The 17285-nt window shown below is 45.2% G+C and overlaps 1 protein-coding gene across 15 annotated transcripts in view; it reads left to right on the forward strand.

Annotated features, from left to right (window-relative positions):
- Positions 1-1073: 1073 nt before the first annotated feature.
- Positions 1074-17285, forward strand: part of LOC105562172 (troponin I) — a 26489-nt gene continuing 10277 nt past the window's right edge. Inside the window, exons 1-6 of one of the 15 annotated variants that reach the window (XM_012012777.1) lie at positions 1075-1203; positions 5072-5115; positions 9362-9379; positions 9951-10079; positions 11414-11537; positions 13835-13935. In XM_012012777.1, the coding sequence (XP_011868167.1) occupies positions 5101-5115; positions 9362-9379; positions 9951-10079; positions 11414-11537; positions 13835-13935 (387 nt within the window). In that variant the 5' untranslated portion in view covers positions 1075-1203; positions 5072-5100. Of the gene's footprint in view, positions 1204-5071; positions 5116-9361; positions 9380-9950; positions 10080-11413; positions 11538-12215; positions 12317-13834; positions 13936-14883; positions 14985-16539; positions 16641-17285 lie in introns of all 15 variants that reach the window. The other 14 variants (XM_012012778.1, XM_012012776.1, XM_012012782.1 and 11 more) reach the window with 14 other exon arrangements.

Below are 17285 nucleotides of genomic sequence, written 5' to 3' on the forward strand. Positions count from 1 at the left end.
TTATGAAATATTAGATATTATTAAATATAATGAATTTAATAAAAACTTGCGTTACTTTTTAATGAAAATAATTTTTCACTAATTTTTCACGAAATACCGACTAAATGATAATAAAACGGGGTCAATTGAGAGAGATTTTCGAGTTCATCTCAGCAAAATATTTCCACCAGAGACGGAATCACGTTCGACAGTTTTTGCAGATAAGAGATGTCCCACAAGTCCCTCAGAGCGCAATTCGTACCTTCGAGCCAAGAGTTTCATTGAAATTCGACGGTGACATTACGCCGATACGATTGTGTTACGTTCGGGCGCGCCGACGTTTCCGTCATCGTTACCGCGTTTAGTTGCCAAACGGCAACTGCAAGCGCGAGAAATTCAGAAAGTGCCGATAATATCTCAGTTTTTTCCCTACCCAGCTGCGCGAATGGGACATTAATAATTTTCACAAGATCGAAGCGTAAGCTTCTCCTTTTTCATTTTCATCCAGCTGCACGATGTTTCGTATATCCGACTTGTCTCGGGAATGGCATGTTTATGTTCGAATTAGGCCTTTCGTGGGATGGGATGCGACGAAGAATGAAATTATTACCTGCAAAAATAAACATTTATTTTACGCATGAATGTAAAAATATTAATATAATATTCCGCCCTGTATTAACACGAGTAGATTAACTCACTTGAAATTACATCTGTTTTACGCAGAATTATATTTAAAAGTGTATGAAGAGGAATTTACTTGTAATAGTCTTCTATAAATACGTTAAATATTGCACCTTTGATTAAAAATTGCAGCAACGTTAAGCTATTCTATATCGGAATGACTATTACTTCTGAATAGCCTAATTAGTGACGTTTGAGGGTGAACGAGTTCAAGACCGCACCGTTCTTGTCTCATAACAGCGACGGTAATACGTGGCGAGCGAGATCAGAAGGCGATCCGGCGAACGAACGGGTAAGCCTAGCGAACGTACCAAGCGGGCTCGACTCCGTTTTCAGTTTCCGATTATTTTTGGCAACAAGCAGAGCGGGCAGAGCTCTCGCCTAAAAATGCTTACGACCAGTGGCGTGCCGTCATTGGTCGTGCCTGTACCACGTGAACGGCCTACGGTGGAGGTTCACGAAGTCGACGAGGTATCTACGACGGCACAGTCAGCTGCCTAAGGTCCGGTTGGCTAGTCGCAGCCAGCGAGCTTTCTCCACAAGGTAAGCCCTACACTTCCCGTAGTCCTCGCGATTGTCGCCCCTCGCTATCGTCGCAGCGCGAGAGCGTCCCAGAAGGCATCGATCGTCCCGTGTTCTTCAGGAGGAAGCCTGAAGAACCTTGGGACAGGAGACAAAAATGGAACCCCCGCGATTTCCTCCAGGGACTAGTTGTTGCTCTTGAAATGCCATTTCGTTATCCGAGGAAAATCGTTGTTGGGAAGTTCTCGCGCTCGAGTGTCAGTGAAACGAGTGGCTGTACAAAAGATACTTTTCAAGGTTGTGACGATTGATTCGCCCGAGACTCCCGAGACAGTGACCGATCGGCGATCATCGACCGAGCAATCGCTCGTCTCGAAAGTGACGCGCAGTTGAAAGTGATGGACGAGAACTTGTTCCGTTTAAGGTTCCCGTTGTAATCGGTTATTCGGGATGCTTTGTAAAATACGTGTGCACCATCCTCGGACCTTCTTGGTTCACGTTTTAATTTTTACGAAGAGAAATCGTAGATTTCCTTCCCACTCGATGGAAACGGCCTTATATCGTTATCTTGATTATCACCTCGCGATTAATTCCCTTGGGATTTACAATATTTCGATGAAAGGCAAATTTTTGTATTATCGTCTTTAATTTAAAAAGATTCAACAACGTGGGGCGTAGCTCGTCCTACGGCCAGGTATCTCGTTTTAACCATCTCAAAATCTCAATTTAATGAGATTTAGCGAGGTGTCTATTTTTACGGTGCCTGCCTCTTTGATATCGGAGATGGTACGTGCGTCTCGATAGGATAGGACGTGTCTCGGAATGGTTCGCGAGCGCGAGGAAATCTATACTTAGCAAAGGCGATCGTCCATCGTGAACACAAAAGAAGGCGCTGCAGCGAGTACGGTCGTCGGATGAAAAGAATCTGATCACTCTACAATTTTTATATATTAAAAAAAGAATCTCGATACGTCGCTCTCGCGTTGACAAATTCGCGTCACTCGTGACGCAAGGCAACAAAATTATATCCCGATTATGCAACGCTCGCTCGAATTCCACGTCAGCCATGGAACGCGCCGCGCGGAGATCAAAAGGCAGAAAATATATATATAGAAACTAAGCGTTATACCATCTCGCGAGAATCTTATTTTCCGCGAAAGGATCCTGTAACTGTGCAGAAAATATTTCTCGACGGTAATTTTCATCAAAACGGCATACGTTATAGGAGAATTATCGTGCGTTCCTAATAAACAAGCAAATGCAAATAGCAATTATTATAAACAAAATGAGAAATGACGAGAGTGCGTTATGAGGGACAGCGCGCGCTTAAATAATTCCACTTGGGTGTCATTTCGTATATTACTAATGACATCTTATTTCGCCGTAGTCGAGTCGTTCGTTACGACGTCGCGTTACGTTTCGCCAGTGGAACCGTGACGTTCCTAAGTATTTTTGGAATGCGGAATGTCGCTACGGACGAGGCACAATCTATCTTCTTGAACGTTTCGGGCGTCTTGCGACAACGAGAGCGCGGCGTCGCGCGAGCTAAACGCGCAATTGTTATCTCCCTAACGGAATTGCACAATTTCGGATGCGCGCACCAGAAGTTTACCTATATAAGTTATCTGTTTTGAAACTTCCCGGGACATCGCGCGCCTCGTCTCGCGGCGAGTCGGCGGCTCCGTCGCGATTTCCGCGACGTCTGGGAGAGCATCGCGCTAATAAGAGGGATCGGCTGATATATGCGCGAGATATTTTCCCCTCGAGTACCGTCATCTCCCTCGAACGAGATGTCACTCGCAAATAGCGCGACGTTGCTGACGTGCATACTCGTCTCCTCTCCCTTTCCCGCCGTCGCAAAGACGCGCGCGGCTCTGTTTATCCGCTCGCCTCGCCGTTTCGACATCGAATCCAGCTGTAGCCGGCGGCGGCGGGATATCTACCGTTTGGCCCTTGCATCCAAATTTGGATCGTCGACGTTACCCGACGTCCCGACGACGGCACGTCGCGGAAAGTGGGGGACGGCCGGCGTCTATTTTCGCGCGCCGGATATTCTATACCGCCGTCGCGCATCGGGCGAGACCCACGCTCGCCTTTCCGCCCCGCGCGGCGCGTTTAACGCGGCGAAAACTGCGCGCGTGAGCCCCATGAATTATCGCCACGGCGAATCGATCGGTCGGCTCGAGGGAGACACGTCGATCAATTTCTTCCGGTTATCCGCCATTTTACTTCCGTCGGACGCGCCGACGGACGTCCGAGCGCCTCCATTTTACCGTCGACGTCATTCCGTCATTATCTGAGCTCTACTCGCGAACGCGGAAGCGTTTGACCACCGCTGAACGTCCCCCCAGGTGGAACGTAAAACTCATTGTGACGTCATTTACAGGTGACGAAGTGACGTCGTCGTGACAGGAAAAGGCAAGCGTTTCCAGAAAGTCGAGATGGCATAATTTGAATTTTTTATGACGTTGCACTCTGACTTCTAGATCTCTCGCCGAGAGACCGCAAATCGCTCGCGCATACGAAATGATAAAAATCTAGCAGACATTATTATATTTACGAATTTGTGAAAATATTTGATTTTTAAACTATTGGTATCCTGATTTTCTGCTCACAAAGATACAAAATAATAGAATACAAATCTTAAAACATATATTGCACTGTATTCTTATATTAATATCATTTTTGTTATAAAAACATTTTGTATCCATTAATATTTATTATTGCCATATTTAAGGTGGCTCCTGCACGAAGGAGCGGTTAGTACGGGTACTTTGGTGGGAACCCTTTGATTTTTATAAATCCATATGACTTTTTTCATGAAAAAATATCACTTAATGCGTTATTGATCGAATTCATTGATATGCTAGGTTATATATGCACATTTAAATGCACATTAAAAACATATTTAAAAATATGTGATATTATCAAGTCTCAAAGAGCTGTCAAATTTCCTCGAAACTTTGTATCTTTGGATTTTACTAACAAGTTTGCTCGCAGAGGTCGGTGACCTCATATACTTAATAGCACATTTGAATCCTTGTGACATTTAGTATGTTCATCTCGTTTTTTGATAGTATACTTTTCCTATTCTACGAGCGATCGGCCCGCAACCCCTATCCCAGTGAACACCAAGTAATAGTTGCATAATATCAATATTATAATTTCCTACTTAACAATGTAAATGTAATATAACATTATATTACATTTATCTTGTTGGGTAGGAAATTATAATATTGATATTATGTAACTGTTACTTGGTGTTTACTGGAACGTTAAAAAATACAACTTTAATATTTTTTCTTTATTTTATTTCATCGGCGACCGGGTCTGAAATTTCGCGTACCGATAGATAAAATTTACAACTACAGCTCGCGGTGAGATGCGGCCGTCCCGCGATCGGCGTTGCTAGGCGCGCGGGGAATTGTTCATGACACACGGCAAGGGCTACGTATAATAAGCAACTCCCCGCGCGCCTAGCAACGCCGATCGCGGGACGGCCGCATCTCACCGCGAGCCTGAATTGGGCTAAGGCAGCGATTTTTAATAATTAACAACTCGTTAGCTATTGCGAAAATTGCAAAGGACTTTCCGACTCAGTCTAGTCCGCTCTATCCGTAAAGAAGAGGTGATGCGAGTATTACGTAACACCCTGTTTAATGCATAGAATAGCATCTTATACTTTACGTCACTTTACGATATTCTCCAAAGATAATTCTCAGAATCTAAGATCTGCTCCGTTAGGATAGGAAGCCGCGAACGCTGGCGCTTATTTATTTTAACGACCAGATGATTCCGATGGTACTATTAATAGCGCGGGTTCATCAGGGTTTCGGTCAGTCTACATGTATAGCAATAACGTTTGCACCATTCTCCATTATTTTTCTAGGTAGACGCGCGTAACGACAAGACACCACCATGGCGGACGATGAGGTTAGGTGTGTATTCCCCTCTGGACCTTTATCGCGTTTTCTTTTTCTTTGCGTCTTTATTCGTTATTTAAGAGCCCAACGGTGGAGAGAGGACCATGGCACACGATGCCGTGAAAACGCGTACCGGGCGTTTCTTAATGTCACGTTCTCTTTTTCATATTTCATCTTCGATGGATTTTTCGCTGCTGCATCATCTTCGGACGACGGAAACGCTGAAATACCACGCAACATCTTACGCGTCGGACTCGTGCAGTAAAATTAGCATTACCGTCGAAAGGTACGCATTGCTTCCGCTTTGTGTGATTCTGCGAGAAGCCGTTGACATAAACTGTAGTTCTAGAAAAGATAGTATAGACCTTGTCAATAAAAATAGAACAGTGGTTCTACTCAATGTCTTTACCGCGAATCCTTCGATTCGTATTGTCGGAAGGTGCATTTGACGGACTCTGTTCTCTCAGCGCGGACTCGAGAAATCTAAGTTAAACACGTTCTTGGCGATTCTTGATTTAATTTGTTATCACCGAGCCTGTTAATTTTATTATTCCTAGAGGTTAAAATCGAATTCCGTGCCGCAGATGTTTTACCGTGACGTAACAGGGTCGCGCCGTCCTGAGAAAATATAAAAGCCCTGCCTCAAATACACCTTTCTGTGAATAAATCATTTTTCTTCAATATTATACTTCTACGGCGTCGAGCTTTTACGTGTAAAGCCCCGAGGACTTCGAGCAGACCGAGCCTCGTTTTTTTTTTCCTACAGTGGCATTTTGAAGCAGCTTAGTAGAGGATATAGACGGTGGTCAAGGATGAACCACATAGTTTGCGCGTCCTGAAAAAGATTTATATGCTACGTAGAATGACGGGGCGATCATGGAAGCTCGCTTCTCGTCGTGATTATCCCTCGCTCCACCTTTTTATCCTCCCGCAAGAAACTTTCCACGATCTCCCAATATCTCCCGGCCGTTTCGTTCCCCGCCGCACTCTCGTTCTTTCATTTGCTTGCACTTTGATACTCTCTCTTCGTCTTCAATACTTGATTTTTACATCTCGGAAAAGAAGTAGCCCCGAACGCGCGGGATTTTCCACCGGTCTGGCGACCTTCGTCCCTCCGCGTTCTTAAATAAGCAATTCGTACCCCACGCTCTTTACCCCGATGACTGTGACAGCATTCCTCCGTAATGTCCACCACGCGGACGACAATTCTTCGTTTGTGCGATGGGATAGAGTTTTCCTTCGTATAATGAAGCCAATTTGCGCGGCGCGTACCGCAAATGTAAAAGTTAATGAAGGTTTTCGGAGCCGTGCGGCGGGGAACATATATCCCGCAAATTTCACCGTAAAATTTCCGCTCTGTAGGAAACGGGAAATGGGACTGGTCGTATTACGACCGACATGTCCGTTGTCTCCGTTATATGCTCCGCGGCCCGACTTTTTGCCTGATTTATCGCCACACTCTCGCCCTTATTTCGGCATTATTTAACGCGGACCTCTCCACTCTCGTTCCGAATCTCCTCGTCTTACTCTATATCTTTTCTCTCCCGGCCGCCCGGGCGGGCTATTTGTCACTCGCGTTATCCTTACGCGAGCAAAGTCCCTCCAGATTTTCAATCGCAGATTCAAGTCCAACTTGTGATCTCCCTGATTTGTCGATCTCGGTGTACCGTAATAATTTATGCCCTCACCCCTGCGCCTTTATCGCTGCTCTTTCCAGATCGATTTACCCTTCCTCTCCGCTGTTTCTCTCCTCGGTTGCACTTACAAGACCGAGTCCGCTCGCTCGTCGCGATTTAACTCCTTCCGCTCACGATGGCACGGGGGAAATTTTGTCTTTAAAACGAGAAAATATTTGGTATTTGCCGGTGTACATCGCGAGGCAAAACTCAGCGCAACTGCACTCAATGGAGACAGCGTCTGCCGGATCGGTAGAACTTCCATTTACTGATTAAAACCGTTACGTGAACATAGTTTTCCGGACAAGGTTCGTTTATTCGGAGTCACGAGCGATAACTTAGCAATGTCGACGCAGGGAACGTCTTCTTTATACAAACTTTCCATTGATAATTACGAAGCTTGCATTATGTCGCGGTGTACAGTTAAAGCTATTTCATTCGTTCGCAAACTGTACAGGATGTTGCAAGCTCCTAACGTTCGGATCCTTTACAAAAGGTTCATTAAGGAGATTAATAGATTTAAAATAATCCTATGTAATCTTGCAGTACTGCAGTACTTTGGGAAATCATTATAATGCTGTAATCGTTTAACAAAAAAAAAAGACAGGCAGTTGAAATTATATATTGAATGATTCTCATTCCTCGCTGTGCCATTGTGAGCAAACGTTCAACAGTCTTTTCCTAAGGACACTGTCTCTGCTTCTCCTTCAATCGAAACTAATGTGTATACATTGGAGAGCCATTATAGTAAAACATAAAACTCTCCCGAGAGCGCGCATCATAGACAAACATAAAACACAATCAAACTGGGGTAAAGTAGACACCAAACTCGCATGCAGAGTGATTTTTGTCCCACGACTCTTCTTTGCGGCACTATATGTCTCTAACGCTTTACCTTCCTCTCATTACAAATGTATGAGTGTGCAATATATTTAATGTCACCAGAGTTCGCAGCACGCACCGCACATAGCAATATGTGAAATTCAAATCGGCGGAAAAAGGGTTAATAAAAAGTGTCAAAGAAAGAAAAGGAAGCTCGTCACATTTTTACTCGCACCTTACAACCATGTGCTCGTCAATTATTAATAGCGTTCATAACAACTGTCAGCAAAGTTTATCTAAGCGTACGACACGCTTAAGCTGGTCTACAATAGACGCAGCAAGTTGTAAGCCGCGAGAAATTGACCAATTACAGTCAAATATGACAAGAATAATAGACTGTCATTGGTCGATTTCTGCTTGCGACTTGCTGCGTTTATTGTAAATTCAGCCTTAGACCTGTTCTACAGTACGTCGTATGTAGCCGATGGTTCAAATTTCCTTTTCGAAAAAGAAATTTTCTCAAATTAATAAAATTCGTATGGCTCAAATGTGATGAACACAAATTTGAAGGAATAAAGGACTAAGAGCCGTGGCAGGGTGTTAGTGTCCAACTATTTCATATTTAAAATTTATTGCGACAAAATATTACCTCGGCCAGGGTTTGAACCTGGATCTGCCTCTCACTACACCCTCAGAAAGGACTTCTGTCACCGAGACAAAAGATATTCTTGACGCATTTATATTTCTCGCAGCCTCATTTAGTATAAAAATAAGACAATATCAAAATAGAATCCATAATTCTTACTCTCCGCTATCAAATTAAAAAAGACTGACTCACTTATTGAGACAAGAGTAACTTATATAAATGTAAGTTTATATATTCTTGCGTGTAGAATAAATTGTCCCTCCATCTTACAACGCACGAAGATAGCACCGCGATACTCGACAAAAGACTATCATTTTATTCTAGATTTTACAATTTTTCATTGAGGATTAAAATATTCCTTTCTCTACAATAAATATGATTGGCACTATATAGATCCTATTTTATGATACATTCAAGTGTAGTAGCATTGGATTCGCAAATTTTTTCTGTCTGAACACTCTGAACCAATTCGACCGTCGAGGCATATAAAAAACTTTTCTCATTGGACCATCGGCTACGTTTCGACATCCGACAGCGACGTATGGCGTATTGCAGAAGAGGCCTTATAATAATAACGTTACTCGCGGCGTTGCAACGCCGTTTATTCGGAGTGCCAAGGTTTAAAGCTACCGCTTCTGTACGCGATTTATTTTCGATCCACACGCCGGTCGTTGAGATCTGCACGGCTTGCAGAAGGCAGAGCTAATGGTCGGCCGAGTAGAGAGCGTAATGCTATAAGCGAAACGCGACAGTTTGCGCAAAACGATATTACAAGATGCTCGCTGTTGTAGCGCTTAACGGCGACAAAGTTATATCACTTAAGACAGACTCCATTAGCTCTGCGTCGTCATGAAACACGCGAAAACACGAGCGCTACGCTAATGCTTTGTAAGGTACTCCATGATGGCGAAATCTGGAACACCAAACGCGCAATCTTTCCTCCCTCTCGAACTCTCCCGCTCCCTCCCTGCTCCTTAGTCGCCATTCAGAAATATCCTCTTTCACAGTCGAAAGGATCGCGCTGCAAAAAGTGTTTCAGATATCGCCGTACATGCGACCCACGACACAGAGAATATACTAACGAGAAATGTTCTTTCTCTTTTTTTTTGCAGAGAAAGCGCATCGAGGATGTACGTAAGAGAGAAAACTAGCTATGAAACGTAGAGTCGCCTCTTAAAGGACGGCCACTTACCAGGCGGATGAAAGGAATCCTTTCATCAGAACAGAGCTTACGCTCGTTTTATTACGAAATAAAATCCATTGCGAATATTCTAAATTAACGATATTAATTTTGCGAAAATAATCAGAAACCACGGTTCCTTCAAGTCAAAGCTGAAATATATGAAAATTCCTTATGCTTTTGCGTAATCGACGGTTCTACACGTGATGGAATTAATATTCCAGTGTTCGGGAAAGTTGATATTTCTTTTTCTCTGGCACACGTTTTATTAAAACGTATCAACGTTGGTGCTTACGCACTTTTCTAATATACTCAATTCAAAGAATGTATTATTACAGCAATTATTGCCAATTTCGTACCTGCGCTTGCTCGTGAATTTAAGACGCGCGAAAGTTTAGCTAAAAGCGGTGGGACGGGAGCGAGTTCGAATTGCGCAACACTTTCCAAATTCGCGTTTCACGGGACGCTTCAGGGCTTTCTCAGATGAGATGTTTTAAGGGAGTTTCGCACGAAAAATGCAGGAAAAGAAGAGGAAACAGGCGGAGACCGAGAGGAAGAGGGCGGAGGTCCGCGCCCGTCTCGAGGAGGCTTCCAAAGCCAAGAAGGCGAAGAAGGGTTTCATGACCCCCGACAGGAAGAAGAAGCTTAGGGTAAGTCCGCTTTTTTTGTTTCCACCCCTTCTTCGAAGTTGGTCGCGCCGCGGGCGGAGGGGAGGGGGAGTTCTCGCGGAATATCCTCTTTAAAAACTCGATCGCGACAAGTCCCGCCGCGAGTCCTCGGTCATATTTCTCTCTAATGGAAAACGCGTGGCGTTAATGCCGCGCCAGGTTTTCAAAAGTGTGCTCTATATTGCATCGCATCACTACCCCTGGCCGCATCGAATGTTCATTATCGACGACCAAGTCCGCGCGCCTCGTTCCCGATTTATCTCATTGCCACATCGCACGCCATAATCTTCCCGCGCGTTGTCCGAGCGATATCGCGATAATCCTCTTTGCGCCCCTCCGCGCCCCGTCTAGCGAAATATTTCTCGCAACTGCCGCACATCCATTTCTCTATTACTTTCTCCTATTCTCCTCGCTGCCCCTCTTCGTCCCCCAATGTTTCCCAGCCGCCGGCGTCCGGGGCGTCCGAAACTTTCCTCCAAGTTTATCTCGCCTTTTTACCTTTACTTTATGGTCCCGTCTTACATTCTGTTTCCATCGTCGCGCAACATCCTGCAGAACATCCCGTGCGCGCCTCTTCCCTCCCCGATTCCCCCCCCTCGATCCTCTCTTCGTTCACCGTCGCGAACATTCGCGGGCGCGGTACACAAAGTTTCCCCGTGTGCATGCAGATTACCTCTCGGAGAATCTTTTTGCGCTCGCCGGCTCCGCCGGCATGTTATTTTCCCATAAATCCACCTTCCTTCCTTTCGCCGCGTCAATATTTGCTACCCGCCGAATTCCGACCGACGCCGTTATCCCGCCGTTGACCGAAAGAGAAAGGCGTTAGCCGCGAGCTTAAATTATTTCGCGGGTGAACCGCGCCCGGAAATGTTCCTCTCGAGTCGAGCGTTGTAAGTTTAACACGTCGTGGCTCGAATTAATTCATTCCCATTTCGCCTTTCTGTTATTACACGGCACACATTTATATATAGACACAAAGATTAATTACTCATACGGTGGCTGCGTACGACTCTATTTGTTTTAATAGCCGTTTTAATGTATAATTAACCGATTGCGTAATGAGCAACTTTATATTTATTAAATAAGCATAATAATAATCCGCTTCGTTGCGTACGATTTAAATGGTTTATAGCAGACTGAATGTAAATTCCCATTTTAATTATGTCGATTTCATGCTATTAGGAATCGATTCGTCGTCGCAGCGAATCGCGCAAACATTTCGGAGTAAATATTCCCGGCAAAATTCCCCTCTCGTCTGCACGCGAAACGTTTTCTCCCCCTATCGAGCCGAATCTCACGATTTCATGCGTTTACAGTTGCTGTTGCGTAAGAAAGCCGCCGAGGAATTGAAGAAGGAGCAGGAAAGAAAAGCGGCCGAGAGGAGGCGCATAATCGAGGAGCGCTGCGGAAAACCGAAGATCGTCGACGACGCCAACGAAGGTAACTTTGCTTCGTTACGTAATCCTACGGAAAGTCGCGATTATGATATTTTTTAGACGGAGTGGCCCCTTGGCAGACTATTTCCTCTATTCGGGCAAAGTTCGCGTTTGTCCCCGGCGTATAAAACCGCGCGTCTGCAAATTACGGTCTTACTCGAGCGATCGCTCTCGGTTGACAGCAAGGATCGTTGCCTAGAATTAACAAATTCGAAACGTCGTCGATACGAATAATTTCCTTTTTTAATGTGATATTTAAGAAAAGATCTCTCACAACTGTGCGAAGTTGCATTTATGTAGCGAAAAATTCCACTTCGCAATAATGAATAATAATACGCAATGTTCACCTTCACAGGCCGAAACTTTGAGTTGCTACATTTCCGAGCGTGTTTTAAAGATCGTTGGATGGTAAATTTTCTTTCTCGCAAGTGCAGAAATCGCGACCGAAAGTACGACAATTGGCATACGATTTTCAAGATTAAATTATTGTGTCGCCGTAAGATTTCTTTCTAATCTAACTTGTAGTGACTTTTCAGTCCCGATTGAAAACAAAGGTGTACGCGAGTAAAGGCGCAATAACCGCGCGAGACACGTTTCGGGCGATCTGAATGCGCTTACGCGACGCACCTCGTGCGCGTCTTCATTTTGCTTTACATTATTTTGTTTCTGCTGAACCACACAGAGACCCTAAAGCGCGTGCTGCGCGACTACCATAGTAGGATCTCGGCATTGGAGGATAAAAAATTTGACATCGAATATGTTGTTAAGAAGAAGGACTTCGAGGTACTTTTGAGAGAGCAACCGTTGCGAGAACGTTTACGCGACATGCAGTATGATAACGCGGCATTCACGATACAGTAACAACGGCGCTCAATATTGTTGCACTTGTGTATCGCCAATCTCCGCCCGGTTGCACGTCTACGCGCAGCGACGACGAACATAATTAGAGTTTTGGCAAAGAGACCGGCGCGCCGCAAGATTATTGATTGCACAACTTTGCGATATACCGGCTGTATTTAGCCGTCGTCGATATGCTCGAAAATAGCGATCTAAGTGATTACACGAGCAATAAAAAAAAATGGAGCAGTCCGCTCGAGATTTCTCACGAAGGAGAAATAGCGAGATCGAAGAGTATCTTCGTAGTCTACGACGGTTATTCGCTATAATAATAATTTTTTTTAACATCATAATATATTGAAAGCTTTCATTCTCGGACTTGGAGGACTTGTAATTTCGACCACTTTGATCAACGAGCCGCTGAGTAATCGTTATCGGAGCGCTTGGCGAATGATTAACGGTTCTTTACTGAAACTTGAATCCGTTCGTCGTAGCTCGCGTTCCGCGGTCGGGCAGGAGACACGAGCTTCGCATTCTTACGTCGCACCGTTTTTCCATTCACACTTTTCTTTTCTATTTCTTTGATCTCTACGTAACACAAAACTGCCGTCGATTTTCGTGATTCTGTCCGCATCCTGTTTTTCTTCGCATTAATGTGCGCGCGATTTCTCATACTGTCTTCTGTCTCTCTCTCTCTCTCTCTGCTCTCTTCGTTTTAATCTTCTGTCCGTGGACCTCTGGCGACTTGAATGGCGACTTAAGAACATTACGGACTATTCGCATCTTGATTATTGTGTTAATACGGCTTATTACTACTCGCTCTACTTTCGCAAAAACGCGAATACAGTCAGAATAACAGAATAACATCTCTCAATTTTGAAACACGTCAGATACACTCGAATAATAGATTATTATACACTGCTTCCACACACAGCACACGCCATAATATTTTTAACTGACTTTTATTTACGAAAAACCTCCGATGCTTTTTTCTTCGCTCTGCGAAGTACTGTACAATCCACCGTCTCCCCACTACGCCATTATTTTCAATCTATGCGCGAATATCTCTATGTGCATCCGTATCTTCGCTCCTGCACGCAAGATTGTTTCAAATTTCGCAGCGACGCTCGCGAGAGTCGTTCCCGGGAGATGGTTTAAGAACTCGCTTTCATCCGCTGGAAACTTGAGACAGTCTTCGCACCGCTGCGGTACAGCGACAGTTTATAACATTTCGACTTAGCTTTCACACACACGCCGGTCCCCCGGTTTCACAATCCCTCTCCCAGACTCACGCCTTCCACCCCCGCAGCTTCGAGTCGTACACGCGAAACGGACCCCGCGTACGTATCGCATTCGCGAAAAGTTACATTTATCCACCGTAGCACGTAGCGAATATTGCGGTGCCCACGACGTAAACGGCTAAGTCGCGAGCATTTTTTCAAGGAGTGACTTGAATTTCAACAGCTAGCGTGAAGTCCACTCTGACCCAGTATCATAAGAGGATCAACGTTCTCGAGGGGGAGAAGTACGACCTTGAGTACGAAGTCGCCAAGAAGGATATGGAGGTCGAGAGAGTTTTTTTCCGTGGCAAAAAACGAGAGATGAGCTGCGATTAACGCCAAACACTCTTTCCTATTCGTCTTTCTCTCATCTTTCTTCTCTTCTTTCACGCGCGAGGCGCTATATCTGGCGGCTGTTCCGATTTGCATAAGCTGCCCGTAATAATATTTAGACATAGACATCTGAGTATTTTCTAGCAGCAGCTCTCTAACGTAGTTACCCCTCGCGACTCGTAGAATCGCTCCACGTAGATCCGTCTCATTGTCAGCAATGTTAATCTCTCGCAGGCGCCATGAGTAGAAAGAACCTTGTTCACTTTATACACCTGCGAGTACGCACTACCAGGCTCAGAGCCGCTCCGCAGCCCCGCGTTTCTCTCATCCCGTTCATTTCCCCTAGTCGAATCCTTTCCCCCTCCCTCCTACCACCCACTTGCCCCCCGTGGCAGGTTAACGATCACGCAATTGTCAGCTTCGTGCTTCTCGCTTCTAACGCGAAAGACTCATTTCTTTTCTATTCTCCCCACGATAATTTCATCTCCTCACGAATAATCCTTCGTAGTGATACAAATCATCACGGAAAACCCCGCGGGCCGTCACATGCATTTTTCATCACATTTTTAAACATCGCCAAGTTTACTTATTTATTTTTCTTTAATGAAAAGACGCAACGGGACAATTCGCTGATACGCTAGGAATGACGGCAAATCGAGATTGTTATCCTTCCTATCGGTATCGACGAATTGGATAACAGCCCTCGCAGTTTTACATCTTTATGCCAGTGCCGTAATTAATATTTTAGTTCCATCGGTTTTTTTTCTGACTTTTGAAGCTGTAATTTTTAAACTGTTACAACGTGATAACGAGTGGATTTTTAGACAGCCGGGAATAACGAAACACATTCAGCGGACTCCATTTTGCGTTTTTTTTTCCAATAACTTTTTGTTCTTTTAGCCGAGCTGCAGACGATCTGTTCGGCATATTGGAACAGACTATACTTACTCGAGGGCGATAAGTATGACCTCGAGAGGCAAATTAAGTTGAAAGAGATGGAGGTAATTACGATCGGCTTGCCTAAAGAAGAGAGAGCCTGTCGAGTTACCTGCATAGATTATTTTTTGATCCAACTTTCACCCCTTCTCTCCCTTATTTACGTGGTTTTTTTTAACTCCGCCACGTGCTTGACCGAGCGACATCCTTGGTCGAACGGTTCTCGAAGGCGTTTCTGGTTGACGGGTCTTTGAACCTTCGGTTCGAGCACGTTTGCACGTCTCTTAGATAGGGAAATGTCGCGAGGCACTAACGTTCCAGACTCTCAATGGGACTTTGAGGACAGTTTGGCGGAACGTAACCAACATTAACTTTTTCATCTGCATTTTTTGCCGCGCGAACCTTAACGTTAACGTCCTTTTGTTTCTACTTTTATTTCGCGCCAACGGCCGTTGCAGCTGCGGTGCAACTTCGACGAGACCAGTTCGCATCGGGGAGCGCTCGCGCGACGAGCAAAAAGCGGGATTTCCTCTTTCACTTTCGTTTCGTTCAAATCGCCTCCTCGCACGATTTTTTCAATCGGTTCCGATTCGCTTGACCGAACAGGCAAGTAAACGAATAACCATGGGGTACTTTTCGGCAAGAAATCGTCGGCATTGCGCGCCGATTTACCCATTTTTTTTTCGCCCATACCACCTCCAATTACGCTCAGGATAGCCCGGGACGTGCGAATGTCGTCGAAGATCGAAGTGTTTCGAAGGTGTTCAGCCGAGGCAGCGCCGTGCACATCCCCCCCGCGAGACATCCGGTAGGGCAACGACAGGGCGTTCTCCATTTTCACGGGACGAGACTTCAGGGTGGAATTACGCCCGCTCGATCGCGCCGGGGGAAAACACTTCCCGCGCGATTAAGCATTCGAGCACCGCGCAACTTTTATTACCGCGCACGTGGAGCGAGAGAGGGACCGCCAATTTACTCGAATCGGAGATTTCGCAAGTTTTGCTTGTTGCTTGTTGGGATCGAGGGGGAGTCTCTCTCCCTCTCGTCGGGATTCCGGCGTCGTTCGCGACGTACTATTAGTATTCGAGCGGCGCAGTTTATATTCTTCGCTAAAATATGTAAAGCTGGACTTACTTGCAGTTTATATACTTCGCTGAAATATGTAAAGCTGGATTTTATATAAGAGGGATTATCCTTCGATATCGCTCGTATAATGTTTATTTATTCGGCGAACAACACAATGTTAATGTATATCAAAGTCATATTTTTCTTTTTAATGAATTCTTCTCTCTTTCCTTTTTGTGTGTTTCAAAAATTAAAATATATAAATAACGGTTTAATTATTATTTATATTTTACGTCTATAATTTAATGGGATGGGATTACTGAATTCCGGCCGAGGGTACTCGTAATATTCCAACGACTCTCACTTTTCCGTGACTCGAGATCCGACGATGATCCTAGCTTTCGCGTGACACGTCGCGCGAGATCGATCACACGCTAGAGCGTGTCTGTCTCTCGCTCCGCCTGTGCCCCCCCCCCCCCCGCTGCCTAAGCCGTCAGAAAAGCAAACATATCGAGGAACCAAAGATTTCTGAGAGACTCTCCGTATTCTTTGTAGTGGAGTTGAAGAAGATTTGCCAAATGTATTACGACCGCGTCCACCTTTGTGAGGGTCAGAAGTGGGATTTGGAGCGTGAAGTTCGGAAAAGGGACTACGAGGTACAGGAAAAGTGAAAAGCAGCGACAACGGCGAACAATGCGAGGAGAAAGAGAGCAACCGCCAGATCGCACGTCTCTTTTGATCATTTCCTCCCACATTGCCGACCCACACGCCCACCCGCGTATATCAGACGATAAGGGTATCCACCCTTCTCCCCCCCCCACCCCCCACCCCCCCCACTGGTCTCTCTCTTCGCGTTGTCTCTCGTTCTCCGCCCATCCCCCTTTCTGTACATACGTTTCTCTTTCGATTGTTGTTCTCTCTTTCACGATGTTTTTTCTTGGCAGAAAGCACATTCGCGGCGGGAACGCAAAGTCCGCTACGAGTCCGCGCGAACCAATGGGGAAAAGTTCCCACTACGGAGACACACGGAAGAACCTTTGACGACGACGTTCTGCCACCCTATGAATCTTTGTAATCTTGATCAGTCCTGTCTCGATAATCTCTAGCCGACGATCTACGACGATCTATCTCTTTTTCTTTCAACGCGATCTTTTTTCTTCTTTTTTTTGCGAAGTGTGACGGAGCAGACGAGAATATCGCGAGTAATCAGGAAGGGGATTTTTTCCTTTTTACGTGGATATGAAGTGCCGCAACCGAAAAATATTTTTGTCGGTCACATATTTTTGCTCGACTCCTCTCTC

Source organism: Vollenhovia emeryi, unplaced genomic scaffold (genome assembly GCF_000949405.1).
Source record: "Vollenhovia emeryi isolate VEMERY1.0 unplaced genomic scaffold, V.emery_V1.0 DF939193.1, whole genome shotgun sequence".
In the NCBI taxonomy this organism is placed as follows: Eukaryota; Metazoa; Arthropoda; class Insecta; order Hymenoptera; family Formicidae; genus Vollenhovia; species Vollenhovia emeryi.